Source organism: Pelodiscus sinensis, chromosome 1 (assembly GCF_049634645.1).
Source record: "Pelodiscus sinensis isolate JC-2024 chromosome 1, ASM4963464v1, whole genome shotgun sequence".
In the NCBI taxonomy this organism is placed as follows: Eukaryota; Metazoa; Chordata; order Testudines; family Trionychidae; genus Pelodiscus; species Pelodiscus sinensis.
The window spans coordinates 171,617,428-171,633,929 of record NC_134711.1 but is presented as its reverse complement, the minus strand read 5'-3'; the positions used below and the strand labels follow the sequence as shown (position 1 = coordinate 171,633,929).

General features: G+C 42.5%; 1 protein-coding gene across 1 annotated transcript in view; it reads right to left on the bottom strand.

Moving 5' to 3' along the window:
- The window catches only part of LOC102462398 (multidrug resistance-associated protein 1-like), a 74,046-nt gene extending 57,728 nt beyond the window's left edge, over nt 1–16,318 (bottom strand). The window contains exons 1-4 of the mRNA XM_075909834.1: nt 15,836–16,318; nt 9,146–9,207; nt 4,960–5,101; nt 1,384–1,541 (exon numbers count right to left, since the gene is read on the bottom strand). Of these exons, the coding sequence (XP_075765949.1) occupies nt 1,384–1,541; nt 4,960–5,101; nt 9,146–9,207; nt 15,836–15,907 (434 nt within the window). The 5' untranslated portion in view covers nt 15,908–16,318. The remainder of the gene's footprint in view (nt 1–1,383; nt 1,542–4,959; nt 5,102–9,145; nt 9,208–15,835) is intronic.
- Nucleotides 16,319–16,502: the final 184 nt, after the last annotated feature.

Below are 16,502 nucleotides of genomic sequence, written 5' to 3'. Positions count from 1 at the left end.
CAGAATGACTGGGGGCATTACCCACATTATGAAATTTTAAAAATATATTCTTCTCTTGAGAAAATATGTTATTAGGAAGCACTTTAGGTAAATCATGCTACAGAATAAAGTATTGTCCATGAGTTAGTGGTTATCATGTAACTGCTTGTCGTATGGGGGCTGCTTATGCAGCCAACCTGAAATCTACTTCAGAGTGAAGATCTTTTGTGACACACTTTTTTCGGGAAAGGCTCATGAGCCTTCTTTTGATACATGACGTGTTAAGTTTCTACGTACAGTATGAACTTTCTTCCTCTTCCCACAGTAAGGAAGGGGATAATACGAACTCTTGTAACTCAAGCTCCCCCCCCCCCCCCCACATACACACACACACAATTGTTAATATTTCATTGTTTTCTTTAATGCAGTAAAAACATCTGACAATTCAATATCAATAACAACATGGATCTGAGTGTCAACACATTCAGCTGTGTAACACCACAAAGAGAACTGCCATCACTAGCATTCATAATTAATCCACATATTTTCACCGTGTTAGTTTCTGTACTAGGATATTAACTTAATGCAAGGCAGGAAGGAAATCCCTAATTGGTGGTATTGATATAATACTATTTATTTAGTTCTACAGATGTAAAAAACAGACACATATTTAAGAAAATATGCATGAGGGAAATTATAAATTCAAGCTAGAACTGTCAAACTGGAACTGTCAATATTTGCATTTCTAGAACTGTGATAGGCAACCTAGGCTAGTGAATGGTTTGCCCTTCTTCATCTCGGTGGGCCACAAGACTGTTGAAACCAAGACAATATTCCAGAATAGGGAAGTTTTGCTAACTATACTTGAGAAGCTAGAATTTGCAGGGTGTGCTGATTGAACCGTATCAGCACACTGATTTGATACAGAGAGAGTGTGTGGCTCTCACAATCAATGTGTGCAATCAGCACACATCTCATATCATGTGCCCTTGCTTTATTCGAGTGTCACTTTAGTAATATCAGTAGGGGGAAAAAACTATGCAGACAGAAACCAGCAGAACCTGGCAACCACAGGCAATGGTAAAACAAAAGGTCTTGCAACCACACAAAGAATCCGAATGGACAAAATGTAGGCAGGGGACCTACAGACCTAACATCTCAGCCTATAAATATCAGAAGTATCTCTTGTTTTCGTTTGGTCACAAAATGGCATTAAACATCCTTAGAGGAAGTTTGTTTAATTCCTCAAAAATCTTTTAAAAATGTATAACATGTCGTATATCAGAGACCTTTGTTCTAATAGCAGTGTTAGCAGAACTAAATTTCAGCATATTGGGAATCATTTAGCTTTATTATTTTTGCAAACCCTGAACAAAAAGTGTAGGGCATTTAAAAAAAACTTACTTCATTATCTGTGGGCCAATGAAGGCTAGAATATCAGATGCAACTTTCAGAATGGCCACTTTAATCAATAAAAATCGAAATGTCTGCCATAAAGGATAAAGCAGAGATGGTTTCTGAAAACTTGCTTTCTCTGATATCACCCCTTTGTCATGAGGAGCCTGTCAATTTACACAAGAGAAATACACAATTAAGACAAATATTTTAACATAAAATGCAGAGCATCAACAAAGAGTATCAACTTGAAATAAAGGGCATACTTTTGATGCTGTGAAGCATATGTAATGGCCACAGGCAGAACAGAACTTGGAGCTCAGTGCATAATCTTCTAAAGCCAGAACTAAAATCCAACTGGCTCTCAAGCTAAGGCAATAGAGCACACTCACACTCTCAGTCTCCCCACTTACTACATGGAACAATACACCACACCCAGTAGGTGTGTGGACTGCACATACTTCTTCCAACTCAATAAGGAGGAAGGTGGAAATATCTCCATATAAAAGGAATTCAGACTATGTAGCAGGGATATTAAAATGCATTTGTTTAGGTGAACATGTAACTGCTGAAAATGTCAGTAGTCACACATTTACTCGTGGAAGCTAGCAGAGGGGGAGGGGAGAGATACTCTCCACAAATCAGTTGGACTTAGAAAGGCAGCTTTTAAAAATGAAATGGCCCTGTAAAGTCTGAAGTCTTATTCCTACAGTAAAAATAACAGCCATGCGTTTAAGCAGCATATAGTGACATCCTCATACTCCATCTAAATTGCACCAAACAGTTCAATATTTGGATGTTAAGAAGGCACTCCTGTCCTAGTAGTACTCACCATCACCAAATAAAGAAGCAGATCTTACGATGCTCACAGAAAATTTTGTTTGTTAAGGTGTTTCTTGCGAGACAGAAGGTTATCAATAATTGTGATTGTGAAATCTATACTTCTCTATTGTTTTGTGTTTATGATCCCACACTTCTCTATTGTTTATCTGTATCATGTCTAATTGTTTCTGCTTGTTGCATAACTAATTTCACAATATTTGGGATGGGGGGTTGACTGGTTAAATAATGATCTTGTAATAGGCTAGGATTGTTTAAATAATTGTTTCATAATGGATGAAAAGCAACTGATTTAATACTTTAGTTCAGTGGTTCTCAAACTGTGTGTCAGGACCTCAATGTAGGTGGTGCCCCAACTTAATGGGTTACCAGGGCGGGTTCAGAATTGCTGGTTATCTAGTTTGAAGACCAAGTACCACTGTCGAGGGCCACTGAAGCGTAAGGAATTCAGCCCTAACCAGTAAGACTCAGATTACAGGCCCCCTGGTTAGGAATGAAACCCTTGAGCTTTGGCTTTGGTTCTGAACCCTTCCCAGCTGAAAGCAGTGGAGCTCAGGCATTGGGTTCCCCCACCTGGTGCAGTGGGAATTAGGTGGACTCAGCTTTAGTGCCCTCTTCTGGGGTTGTGTAGTGACTTTTGTTGTCAGAAGGGAATCACAGTGCACTGAAGTTTGATAACCTCTGCTTTAGTTTAAAATGATAGGTTAATATTATAGCAAAGTAGGACCCTAGTTTAAACTACATAAACTGGGGGTCCAACAGGAAATCCTTTCAAATCTAACTTTGGGGCAAAGCCAAGGTCACCGCTGCCAGATCTCAATACCCTGCAGAACATATCTTGCAGAAGCCAGAATTCCCAGATGATCTAACCTTGATTTGCCACCAAGAAAAAGTTTGTCTCCTTTATTGGGAGTGGTGAGCATTGTATACTTTGCATATGTATTCTGTTCATTAATTGTTAATAAATACAAAGTACGGATATTACTGTTTAAAGCTCTTGCACTGGAAAAAGGTCCTACGAACACACACAGCCCTGATTCCACAAAGAAGGAGTGTTAGCCTTGAACCCATGGAAGGGTAAAGTTGGGGGCTAGTGTAGACATACTCTAAGGAACCTTAGTTCGAACTAGGGAGGCTAATGTAGGCATTTGAAGTTGCAAATCAAGCCCGGGATTTAAATATCCCGCGCTTAATTTGCATCTTCCCAGCCGGTCGCCATATTTGAAATTTACAAGTGGCAGGGACCCGGTATTTCGAATTAAAGCCTCTAAATTGAACTGTTAAACCTCCTTGCTGCATGTAGACGCGGGCAGTTAGTCTGGACTTGTAAATTTCAAAAATGGCGACTGGCCAGGAAGATGCAAATCAAGCGCGGGGGCTAGTGTAGACATACCCTTACTTCCTGAGTACCCAAAAGAGAGAGCAGGGGAGTAAGAGCTCGATATAAGGCAGGTAATAGCCCTTTCTGAGAAGTGCTTTGGTTTTGCTCTGACAAATTTATGATCATCTAGACAACTGCTTAACTAAGAAAGGCCAATGCCATAGATATATTTATGGTTAAATTTACAGTTCAATAAAAAAAATTTCAATGACTGGTGCAACGGGTATACTGCTTGAAATAAGAGCTAGCCTTATTCAGTAACGAGCAGTGCAGTTTTGCCTAAGACTTTCAGGGTAGAGACTCCTCATATAGACTTACTAAGGTTATAGCATTCCTACAGTGTCTAGCCAAAAAGATTAAAATAATCCATAATTTAAAATTTCAAAAATAAATTTAAAAATGCAAACAACCTACCATAAAACAACCTAGGAAATTTCATTAAAACATTATACTGAAGCCTTGATTACACTACTGAACCTAATGGTTGTAATACTAGGGATGTTATATAGTGTGTAATTGAATAATCATGTAACCACATGGAATTTTAGTGGTTACATGACTATTCGATAGTCACAAGGATAGTGGGGAGTGTGTGTATTCAACAAGATTAACGGATAACCCCAGGCTTATCGTTTAATCATGTAGTCGTCTACATGTTGACATCCCTATAAAATACACTTTGCATCTCCAGACACCAGCACTTGCAATGGTGCACAAGTGTTGCCAGTATCTTATATAATAGTGTTTTTCTTAAACAGCAGTGGTTTTCAATCTTTTTTCATTTGTGGCCCCTAAATTTCAAATGAAAGTGTTGCCCTTTTGGGTATTCAACCTGTTGTCCATACAGACTCCTACCATAGAAGTCTTAGACTGAAAACAATCCAACTATAAATGTTGCATATGCTCAGCATGGCATTTGACACAGCATGAGAGAAGGCGCTGAACTGTAGACATCTATAGTAATTACATCATTTCTGGGTTTTGATCTGTTAGTGGGGGAACTCACATATTTCTAATCGATCAGAAAAACCAAATGTTTTTCTGGGACCTGAAACTTTATTTTCAGAGTCATCTTTCTCAGATCTCCTGGGATCCACAGACCACATGTTGAAAATGCCTAGCTTAGAGCAAGACTCATTACCATTGCTAATGTAATGTAAACATATACAGTAAAGCATTTTTAGCATGTATGCTGAATTAGTACCCCATTAAAGGATGAGCAGATTGTATGGAAATCTATGGTTGCTGAGAAGAAATCTGATTTAAATCATTACAAGAATGAAATTAACTTTTGACAAGGATGCCTAATGTAAATTTAGAGAAAGATGACGATTAGTGATGTTATTTATTGCTATCATCATTACCTTTAAACCTTTTCTTGCCTTTAAAAGTTCCTTCCTCCAATGCTTTTCAAAGTTGGGACATACAATATATGGAGAGTCACTTTCATTCAATTCAAAAAGGTCCTCTCTTTCCAATGGTTTCTTGTAGCCTAAAGTTATTATTCTGTAAGGAAACACTTTGACAAGTGAACTATTACAAGAAACACAAAGCAGTCAAATCAAACAGGAATCCTAACTGAGAAGCTTTATACACATACTACAATACTTATAAATAAACTCTACATTCACAATAACAAACAGCATGTATAATATATCATACACATTTGTGGAATCCACTTATAGTCAATTTGACTATACTGAAATTATAGTTATGTAGATAAGGGCCCAAACCAAAATCCCCAGGTATGAACACCTTCAATGAAAACCTGCACTTTGGCATCCACATGTAGCTATGAAGTTAAGAAGAATAAATTCTAGTTATTTCAACAACAAAGCTGGTTAGTAACTATCCACTTAATACATGGATCTGCAGGGGGGGGAAATGAGTTTTTCTTTATACAGTAAAACTCTGATAGTCCGGCATCCAACTGTTCAGCACTCCTGATATCAAAATGCTAAGCGCTCCTGACCAGCTGATTAAAAAGCCTACTGTAATAGGATTCCACTCTTCCGTGACTTATCCTTAAACCAGGGAACTGAGGAACAAGCATCAGAATCTGAGTTTTTGTATAAGTCAACTGCTCTACAATAGAACTTGATTTGTTTAAATTTTGGGCCATATTATCTCCTTTGCTGTTAGCCACAGAAGAGCTGAAACAGGTGTAAATAATGATCAGAAGTCTCTGGTAATCACCCCAAACCCAGGAAAACACAATAACATTGAAAGGAATCTGTATGCTTTTGGGAGTATGACTAACTTGACAGGAGGCAGAGCAACCAAATGGGGAAAATCTGCAAAACTGAATGATGATGTCTAAGTCAATTAACTTTTTGAAAAATTTCCAAACGTTTTGAAACCAACAGATATGAAACAATCAGATGTCACTGCACAGGTCTACTGGGATACGTCAACAATGCAGGGTTTAACTCAAAATAAGCTGTGCAAATTGAGCTATGTCAATTGTGCAGCTTATTTAGAAATAGCTTTATTTCAAAATACGGAGCATCTATGTTGGGGTCACTGGGCATGATCCTAGGTAACTCGGGGGAGTGGAAGATCACAAGGATCGATGAAGCCCCCCCGCTCTAGGCCCAAGCACCCCCCTCTCCCCCTTCTGCCCCTTCCTCCCCCCCAGGCATAACTTTTCTCTAGCTCGCTAACAGCTGGAAACAGCAAGACAGACAGACCTTGAGGTTGCCTAGTTACTATCAGTGGTATAGAAGAAGAATTCAGATGTGTTTCTGTAGAGGGGGAGGAGGAGGAACATGTGCCAGCATGGGAACCTTGCTACAGTTCACTATGTTCCTGCAAGTAAACAACCTGGGTATATAAGGAGGGAAAACTGCTTACGTTGGTGTGCTTGATCTGAGGTCTAGTCTCTTGGCACCTATTTGAGTGTTCAAATAAACTTTTTTTTGCTTCTCCACACCGGTGTGTTTATTGGAGCGCGCACACCGGGCAACGAACCCAGCTGTTGCCCCACTCGGGCACTGTGTGCCGGCAACAGTTCTTGGCGACCCAGATGGGACTCGAGGCTGAAATTTAGCCTTGCCCGGACCCCTCCCGGTGGTCGATGGATTGTGGCAACGACTGACGCCCAGCGCGCACCGGTGACTTTATCGGGGGCCTCGGCGAAGACACAGTTTGATCGACCCCGGAGGGCACAATGGTGCAACGTGCTCAAATAGTGGAGAAGCAGTTGCAGGCGACAGTGCGGAACCGGTCCCGTGGATAAGGTAGGAACAGTCAAGTGGGGTGGACTTTCGCCTGTTAAGACCTGGGGACGCCCAGTGTCTCCTGAGGTTATGGGGCAGGCAACAGGCATGGTTAGAATGCATTCTAGTGAACTGGAAAGTGTTTGGATCAGATCCCATGACTAAAAGTAAACTGAAAAGGGTCTGTGCAGTAGACTGGCCTCAATATCAGCTAGAGGACCAGGAAAGGTGGCCACCGGAAGGATCAATCAATTATAACACGATCCTCCAATTACTCCTGTTTTGTCAGCGAATGGGTAAATGGCATGAACATTAATATGCGCAGTTGTTTATGGCTTTAAGAAATAGAATAGATATTTTGCAACAGGGTAATTTAACTCCATCGGGTGCAGTAGTAACTAATGTGAGCCCCCAGAGCTCTCCTACAGCTGTAATGGCAGATTCAGTTTCCCCTTCGGCTTCAGCACCCCTGGTTGCTGCCGGACCTATCCAGCAGAAGGGTTACACACCAGATTTCTGTTAGCAAGAGAAACAAGCTTTCAAGCCATACAGAGCACTTCTTTATGTCTGGCAAAGGAACTCCTAGCACCACAGCAAAAATGCAAATTGTAATGAATATAGATGTCCACTACCATGACTTCAACAACCACTATGAGCTGGGAGTCCTCCTCCTGTAGAGCCACAAGGGCAACTTGCAATAACTACAGCAGGAGGTCCGGCTCCATGGCTGGACTGCTGTGGTGTCCGCAAGGGTAACCAGAACAGGCAGTGGAATGGATTTGCTGTCCCTCAAGGAGGTAGGCAAAAGAGAGGGAGCCTGGACACAGCAGTACATTTAAGCTCGAGCCTCAGCTAGTCTCAGTAAGCAGCTCCAGCAAGTGAGTGCTCTCCTGATGCCCTGCCTGAAGCGCTTCTGGGTGACCTTAAATGCGATTCAGCATCCAATGAATGTGAATACTCTATTTTGAAATAGCTCAGTGCTACTTTGATGGGCATTTGCTATGTAGACGTTATTTCAAAATAAGCTATTTTGGCGTTCCGAAATAGCTTATTCTGAAATAAGCATGCAGTGTAGACCTACAGTTAGAGTTTAAATAATATTGATTGTGACAAGTTGTGCACTATTAATTTAATAGAAATCATAAGAGGCTTCCTCAAGGAGATGTGTGTGTGTACCCAGATCACATGGATAATCTTTTCCATCATTAAGTTTTACAGAGACAGACAAAAAAAATCAAAAACCTTAAACAAAATTTGGTCCTTTCTATTTTTGAAAGTGAATGTAATATTCATAAGTCAATCATGTCTATGATAAAAGTGATGAGTTCTACTTTTTACATAAATTGTGCAATAACTGGAAACTTTAACTTGCAATATTAAAGACCATGGATTAAATCCTGGCTCCACTGAAATCAATGACATAACTCCCATTAATTTCAACTAAGTTAGATTTTCACTATATATATATAGTGAAAACTTGAAATTAGGCTAAGCAAAAAGAATCAGATACCAAAGTTTAAAAATACTATAAGAAAATAATGCAGAAGAAAGCAAAAAGTAATTGTTACTTATATACTGACTTTATTATTATTTCTCTCAGGCCGATAGGTTTACACTATACACTGGCATGGTTTACTGTTCATTTTGACTGACCACATTTCCAAACAAAGCACATGATGTAAAAGGAGTGCTAAGAATGAGTAATAATCAGGAGACAGAATATGTGAAGTTGCTTAAAATATCCTGCTGAACGTTAAATGACAGTAGGCAGCCCAATCTGAAGTAGCTGAGCTTTCAGATCATATGAAGGCACGCTATGTTTAAGAAAGAGAAGGATTTTTTAAATCACTTGTTTAGAATGACACATGCAGGAAAGGGGAGAACAAACAGAGAGTAATGCCTAGGAAATTAGTCATGTAACTGATTAACAGAGGTGCTTGGCTAACTCCCTGTAAGTCACACCAAAATATTTTACTGCCACACACACCAAAGAAACTACACGTCTATTTTCTAAAGAAGGGAATTGTGTGCATAGCTCCCACTGGCTTAGAGCACTTTATAATTGTTAGTTGAAGTGCTAAACATCTGTTTATTATTAATAAGAAGGGGACAACCTTAAAACATTACTATGTGCTTAGAACTACAGGACCAGTAAATTAGGAAATAGTTGTTAAGAAGTGACCTGTAGTAACTGTCAACTCTGGCTTTAGAACACTATTTTAATAGCACTCTCATTCTGGAATACAATGCAAGACTACACAAAGGACTAGAATGTATGTATGACTTGTGCCTTCAATCAACTGATAATAAGCATTAACAAATAAATTCTCACCTGCTATACCAGGAATATGTTACCTTACTGAAGAAGGAAGAATTTTCTTCAGGACTGCATTTCTATTAAAAAAAATAAACCAAACACAATTTGTGTTATTTGAAGGCCAAACGAAAATGAACTTGTACTTCACATTTTTTCTTAGGAATTGAAGCATTAAGAGATCCATTCTCCCCTGGATCAATGTTAGGTTGAATTAAATGTATATATTTCAGAGAATAAACTCTGAGTCCAGTACACAAAGTAGTAATGAAAATTAATTTGTTTCGTATTTAATATTCTAGTGACATAATCTATATTTTCTAGGTAACAAAGAAAATCTGGACCTGAATGCTAGAATTTGTTACAATGATTATTTGTTCATAATGATCAAGTGCAGGGGCAGCCTGAGAAGGGCTTTGGCAGCTGGCGCCCCAGGCAGAACACACGATTGGCGCCCTGTGCCTACACGGCCATCAATGACATGACATCATCATGGGGTGCCCCGGGCGCCCCGTTGAAGGCGGCGCCCTAGGCGACGGCCGAGTCGGCCTATACTCACAGGCTGCCCTGATCAAGTGGCACATCTATTTCTTGTTCTCTCTTTAATACAGAAGACACGTGGAATGAGAGAGTAGTTTAAGGTTACCTGATTAAATGAGCAAAACTCTCCTCCAGGAGAAAGTTGATATAAAATAACACAACAGTATTTTTTGTCACTTCGCATTGATCTAAACATTTAGCAACAGTGAAACACACTCAGCATAAGAAAAGCTACCTCCACATTTTTTAAAATAAAAATAGTTTCATAACTATTTAGCCAACTATCAGGGAAAATAAACTGCTCACACTTAAAGATGGATTTTAATTCAGGCCTGCCTTTAGTCATGAGGAATACAATATAATGTGTTTTATGGCTCAAATTTTCAAAGCTAAGAAATTTTGATGCCTTGTTCACTGATTTCTAATTAGAATTGCACTTCCAGATCTCTGATATGGCTTTCAGAAACCCATTTTGCATTGACATGATAATGCCAGTACTCTAAAGAACTATGTAGTCTCAAAAATCACTGTTCTTTCAAGCAAAACCAAAAGATTGATGTTACTCCAAGAATGAAGGTCACCTTTTTTAATATGAAAAAATATCTTCCTACATGTAACTATCAAATGAAGATGCCCTCCTTAAATTGATAAAATCTATAAAGGTAAATTAGTATTCCTGGACAGGGTTGCCTGGTGTTCACTTTTTGATCGTAACATTGGGTTGAAAAGGGACCCAGGTGGTTCCAATCAGCACTGACTGGGCCGTTAAACCCAGTTGGCATGGGTCTGGTAGGCTCCCTACTAGGGATGTAAGATATCGGTTAATTGGATAGTTGATTAAGCTCATGAATTCTTATTGGTTACTCGACTATTCTATAGTTCCTGGGATGGGGCTGGCAGCCAGTGCACTCTGGCCCCACACCCAAGGAGCCCTCTGCCCCTCCACGCTGCTGCCGTTGTATCAGAGGCAGCAATACGGGGTGCCAGGCAGGAGCTGATTTGTGAGCAGAATCAGTTTAAAAACCAGCTCCCCTTGTGAACTGGCTGCCTGTTGCCCTGTGCTGCCTCTGATATAAAGCAATGGTGCGCACTGGGAGCAGCCCCTGTCTGGAGAGAGGCGAGGGGGCTGAGCTCCCAGACCTGGCATAAGCCGGAACTGAGCCAGGCTACCTGCCAGCTAGGCTCCTAATACACTTTAAATGCAGAGCCGCAACGGGGCTAGGTCCCAGACCCAGTGTGAATGAGGACTGAGCTGGGCAGCTGGCCAGCCTGCTAAAATATTTACTTGCAACCCATAGCTAATGGGAGCTGCAGGGGTGGTGTCTGCAACCAGAGGTAGTGTGCACTGCACAGAGCTGCCTGGCCATCCCTAGGATCTGATGTACATGTTGCTACTTCTGGGGAGCCTCACGAGGTAAGTGCTGTCTGGAGCCTGCTCCCCCCATTCCAAACTCCTGCCCCAATATGAACCCTCCCCCCTTCTGCACCCAAACTCCCTCCTGGGCTCACCACTCACACTTCTTCCCATATCCCAATCACCTGTCCCAGCTTAGAACCCACTCCTACACCCACATTCCCTCTTAGTCTGCACCCCACGCTGTAGGGATAACATATTAATGTATTGAAAATGATTCCTCCAAATGGAAGTGATTCCCCATAATTTGTTCCCCACAACTTAAAGTGTTTAGATTTATTATTAATTCTTCTTCTTATTATTATTATTTGTTAAGATTGTTAAATGTTTAGATTTATTATGATTATTATTGTTCCTTTAGAATATAATGTATTAGGTAATGTAACTTAGAACTGTTAAAAATATAATCCTATGTAACCAGAAACAGCCCCCCCCCCCCCCCCCCCCCCCTGTGCTCCAGGGCATGCTCAAGCTTGTGCAAGGGGCTGCTTGAAATTGACATTGCAGAGATACATTGTAACAATGCATTGTCAAGCCACTAACTCTGCTATGGGAGCCAAGCCCTGTAATTGACTAAGAGCATTGTTACTTAATTGAGGCCTGTTCTCTTTAAAGCATTGTTAACTTTACTTAGCAGTCAGAGAATGTTTTAAGCAATACCATCCAGAAACTTTCTGTAACTACAACTTTTATTATTATACAAAATACTGTATGAATGTATGAGAGAGTGCTTGGATGATGAATGAATGGCTCTGAGAGGTGCCAGCCTGAGAATACAGCAACAAAGGGCTGAAGAAGGCGTCAGGTGCCAGTGCAACCAAAAGGTGTCAAGTGGAGAAACTGGAGGTCCACCCGATGAGATCACTGATGAGCACCTGGCAGCCACCCTGGAGACATCAGCATGATACAGCAATTTCCATAGACTGGCATAGGAAAAAATTCCTATAAGAACTGGACTAAAAAACTATGGAATCAGAGTCCAAGGTTCTGCTGCCAGCCTACCAGGAGCTTCAGATGCGCATCTGATCAGGACTTCGCTCCCCACTACCATCACTTGTGTACAGAGTACCTGGCCAGTATCCTGTCACAAGCAACTTCCAGGCTGGTAACTATACACAGAACCTGAATGAATGGATGTATGAATGAATGGTTTATATATATATATATATAAGTGTATAAGGGTTAAGTAGTGTTAGGAATAAGTAGTTAAACAACGTTGTTTGCTTCTATCTTTTCTTTATTTTTTTATTATTATCTTTACAATAAATGTGGCTTTTTGCCTTATCCCCCTCATAAGATCCTGCTTGCTTTTATTTGGTACAACAACGCCCCCTCCTCACCACCACTCCCAGATCCTGCACTCCGCACCCTCCTGCATGCCGCAACTCCTTCCTGCAACCTGCATCCCAAATTCTCTCCTGAGTCCCCCTCCCTACCAAATCCTTTCCCAGAGTCTGTATCCCTTCTCTGTCCAGGGTGCTGGGTTTTAAAGTGGCTCCGTTCATGAACCGGCTCCCGCCTGTCACCCCACGCTGCTACCTCTAATACAGAGGCAGCAGCACTGCGTGGTAGAGGGCTTCCTGGGAGCAGGGCCGAAAACACACTGGCTTCCAGCCCCACCGCCAGAGATTATTGAATATTCGTGTAACTGAAAAGATTTTATGTGGTTACACAACTATTCGATTACCTGAACTCGAACATCCGTAACATCTACCATTTATTTTGAAGAGTTAGGGGTTTTTTTGTGGATTTGTTTGTGCAAAATAAAGTCATACTTCGAGATTACCTACAGATACCAAATTTTGTATAAACAATCCTCCCACTTAAATTAGCTGAATGCACTACTTTTTACACTGGAATATGCTGGGTGAAAGGTTTCAATCAATGATTCTCAGTGTGGCCTGTGGACCCACTCTGAGAAAACTGCTACTAGGCAACTCCAGTTTGTTTACTTACCGGATTCAGTAACAGAGCCTCAAGGCTTCCATAAGACGTGGTTCACTGTTTGCAACCAAGGGGTGCCATGGGATGCAGTATGACATGGGCCTCTGCTTCCTGCAACTCCCCTTGGCTGCAAATGGCGAATCGCAGCCAATAGGAGCCACAAGGCTCCATGGCCACGGAACTGGTAAGTAAACAAACCAGAGCAGCCTGGTATCAGCTTTCTCAGAGTGGTCCGCAGACCACTTTGAAAAACGCTGGATTAAATAATTATTTTTGTTTTTCCATCAGAAAAAAAATCATAACTATTATGATTCAAGTTCATAAAAATATTTACTAACAAAATTAACATTGAATCCCCTATTCAACTGTTATTTTAGTGCAAAATTAAATTTTTACTATTACAAATCATAAAATAATTAAATTTAGTTACAGAAAGAGTAATGCAAGCTGTGACTCTGCATTTAAAGTGTAGTAGGAGCCGGGTGAGCTGGCAGCCCGGCTCAGTTCTGGCTTTCGCTGGGTTCAGGAGCGCAGACATGCCCCCAGATGGGTTGCTGCCATGCTATGACGCTGTCTCTTTATCAGAGGCAGCAGCACAGTGATAGGCAGCTGTTTTGTGAGGGGAGCCGGTTTTCAAACAGGCTCCTCTCACAGACCAGGTCCTGCCTCGCATCCCAAGGCAGAGGGATCAGAGCAGACTGGCAGAGGGCTCTTTGAGAGTGAGGAGGGAGTGCAGTGGCTGTCGGCCCCGCCACTGGGGACTATAGAATAGTCAACTAACTGATAAGAAGTAATGAGATTATTCAACTATTCAATTAACCGATATTTAACATCCCTAATTTGTGTTATACTGGAAATTCAATTTTAAATCAGAAGTGCATAAAAACACCATTTTAAATGTTTCAGTCGTTAAATAAAACTACTTTAAATGTGCTGGATAAATAAGAAAAAAGTGAATCAAAGTTCATCAAAACTTGCTTTGCATTTAAAAGTAAATGATTTCTTAAACAATCCAAGTATCTGCAGTCAGTGAATTGAATTGACCATGTTCATCAAGATTTTAGAGCCAACAGATCTCAACCTCCTGCACCTAATTTTTATTCAAAGACTGGAAGAGGGAAAACAAGCCTTCTTGCATTTTCAGCTCTCAGTCACTTTCTTAACTTTTTTAATGAACTGTTATTGAATTTAACTAGATGGATAAAGTGAAATAAGGAAAATATAGTCTGTCGGTGAAGAAAAAGCTACTGCTGCCAAAAGCTGGTTTGCATTACAACAAACTCTGGTTGCAGGTGCATATCCAGTGATTTACATCATGTCAGTTGTTTGATTTTTTTTACAATCTGGCAGCCAACAAGTACTGTTTATTTTTTAAATTAAATGTAAATGATTGTAATGTATTATAATATACAGTATTTTAGGCATTAACATATGCATTAATTTCACACCACTTTCTTAATATGACCCAAACTACTACTTGCAAATCTTTTTACATGTGCACCATTCAGGCCGGGATACCATAATTCTAATCTAAAAGTGTACACTCTTTTTTTATATCCAAGTATTACCTCAGATCTCACTGAATTAGGCACTTTTCAAATATATGGCCATCTCTGCCCCAACAGTTTACACTTACACAGACAAAAAAGAAAGGATGAGAGGGGTTCAATGAGCATCCTCTTGTTGGTTTCTCTTACTCAGAAATCAGTTCACCTTTGGTTTCATGGAATTTTTTACTTTAATCCTATCTTGAGGGAGAGGGAAAAGAGGAGGTAGCAGAGGGGAAAGAAAATGCACAAGACAGGAAGAATCCTAAAAAGAAAAAGAAAAAAAACCAGCCAGACGAATAGGAGAGAAATACCAGAGTGGAGGATGCAAAAGTGCAAGGTGCCCCATATAAAAATAACTTCCTAGCATGTATTTTAGGCCATGAGGGTATAAAGAGAGGAGACATGCTCTAAACCAGTAGTCCCCAACCTTTTGGGGCTGCCGGGCACCCAGGGGCCGGGCTGCTCACACACCACGTGTCCAGGGGCGGGACCACCCGCGCGCCCGGGGCAGTGGCCGCCCACGTGCCGCGTGCCCGGGGGCTAGGCCAGCCCAGATCATTCAGCGGGTGCACCTAAATGCCCCAGCGGGCGTCATGGCGCCTGCGGGCACCGCATTGGGGACCACTGCTCTAAGACCTCCCCCAAAAAAGGTAAGTGGATTTAGCAGAATGAAAGGAGTAAGAAATACAAGGCACCCCTCGGATAAACAACTGCCAGAAAAAAAGAGGGGTATGCACTTGGCCTAATCCCTTTTTTCCAGATTTCCAATCCAGCATATTTACCTGAGCCTTATTTGAAGGGACTCTTAGATCACACATACTCCCTCCATACACACCCCTCCTCCCCAGTTGTCTCTTATTACAACTAGGTTTCCATTTTTAAAAAACGGTCCATGAAATCCGGGATCCTGCCCCCCAGGATCGCATGCATCTCCTGCGAGGAAAGCTCATCGAACAAGCCCCACCAAGCCAACCATGAGGTGACTTTAGCAGGAGCCAGGGAGCGGGAGGGACGGGTCTTTGTACGTAACACCGCTGCCACCCTGCGGAGCGATCAGAGAAGGGACAGCCCAGGCAGCCCCCGCGCGGCTCCCCTTCCAGGGTGTGCGCAGGGCAGGGAGCGAGCGCTGCGTTTTAGCCTCAAGACTTCGCCCCTTTCCCCCCCATGTTGGCGTGTGCTGGGGCCCGGCCCCATCCCGCAGGGGCTCCCGCTGCGCGCCCCGCCACACTTGCAGCGCACCGGACGCAGGGGCCGGGTTACCTGCTGGCTGAGCGGAGGGAGGAGCTCGTAGGAGCCGCCGGCGGCCCCTCTCCCGCGCAGCCCGGCCAGCATGATCCGAGCGCGCCCTGCGGGTACCCCCGGGCTCGGGGCAAAGCGGCAGCAGCAGCAGCTAACGCGCTGTCGGCCAAAGAGCAGCCGCTGCCGGGGGAGCCTGGGAGAGGCTGGCCCGCAGGCACCTCCCACCTCCCGGCGCACGGGCGTCGCCGCTGTCTCTGTGCGCGGCTGAGGGAAGGCCTGGCTCACGGGAGAAAGAAACCCTGGCCTGTGCGTGTGTGCCCGGAGCTTAGAGACGAGCCAGCCCCCCAGGACCTCTGCCAGGGAAGGTCCGCCTAGCGCTGGGACTTCGCAGCGGGGAGCACCTGCCTAGAGCCAGGTGCGGCAGGCAGCACGGGGAACAGTAATAACTGCAGGCATAGGGCAGGTCACGGCGTGCACTGATCCCCCTTGTTCCCACCGAAATTGTAGCTAAGTGCTGTGTTGCAACGGGCCTTATCCCCGCCTCTCTGGCAAGCCCTCCTTGCACCTCCATTTTCCCCCAGGCACAGTCGCCTATAAGCACACAGATAGGCTACGTCTAGACTGGCATGATTTTCCGCAAATACTTTTAACGGAAAAGTTTTCCGTTAAAAGCATTTGCGGAAAAGCG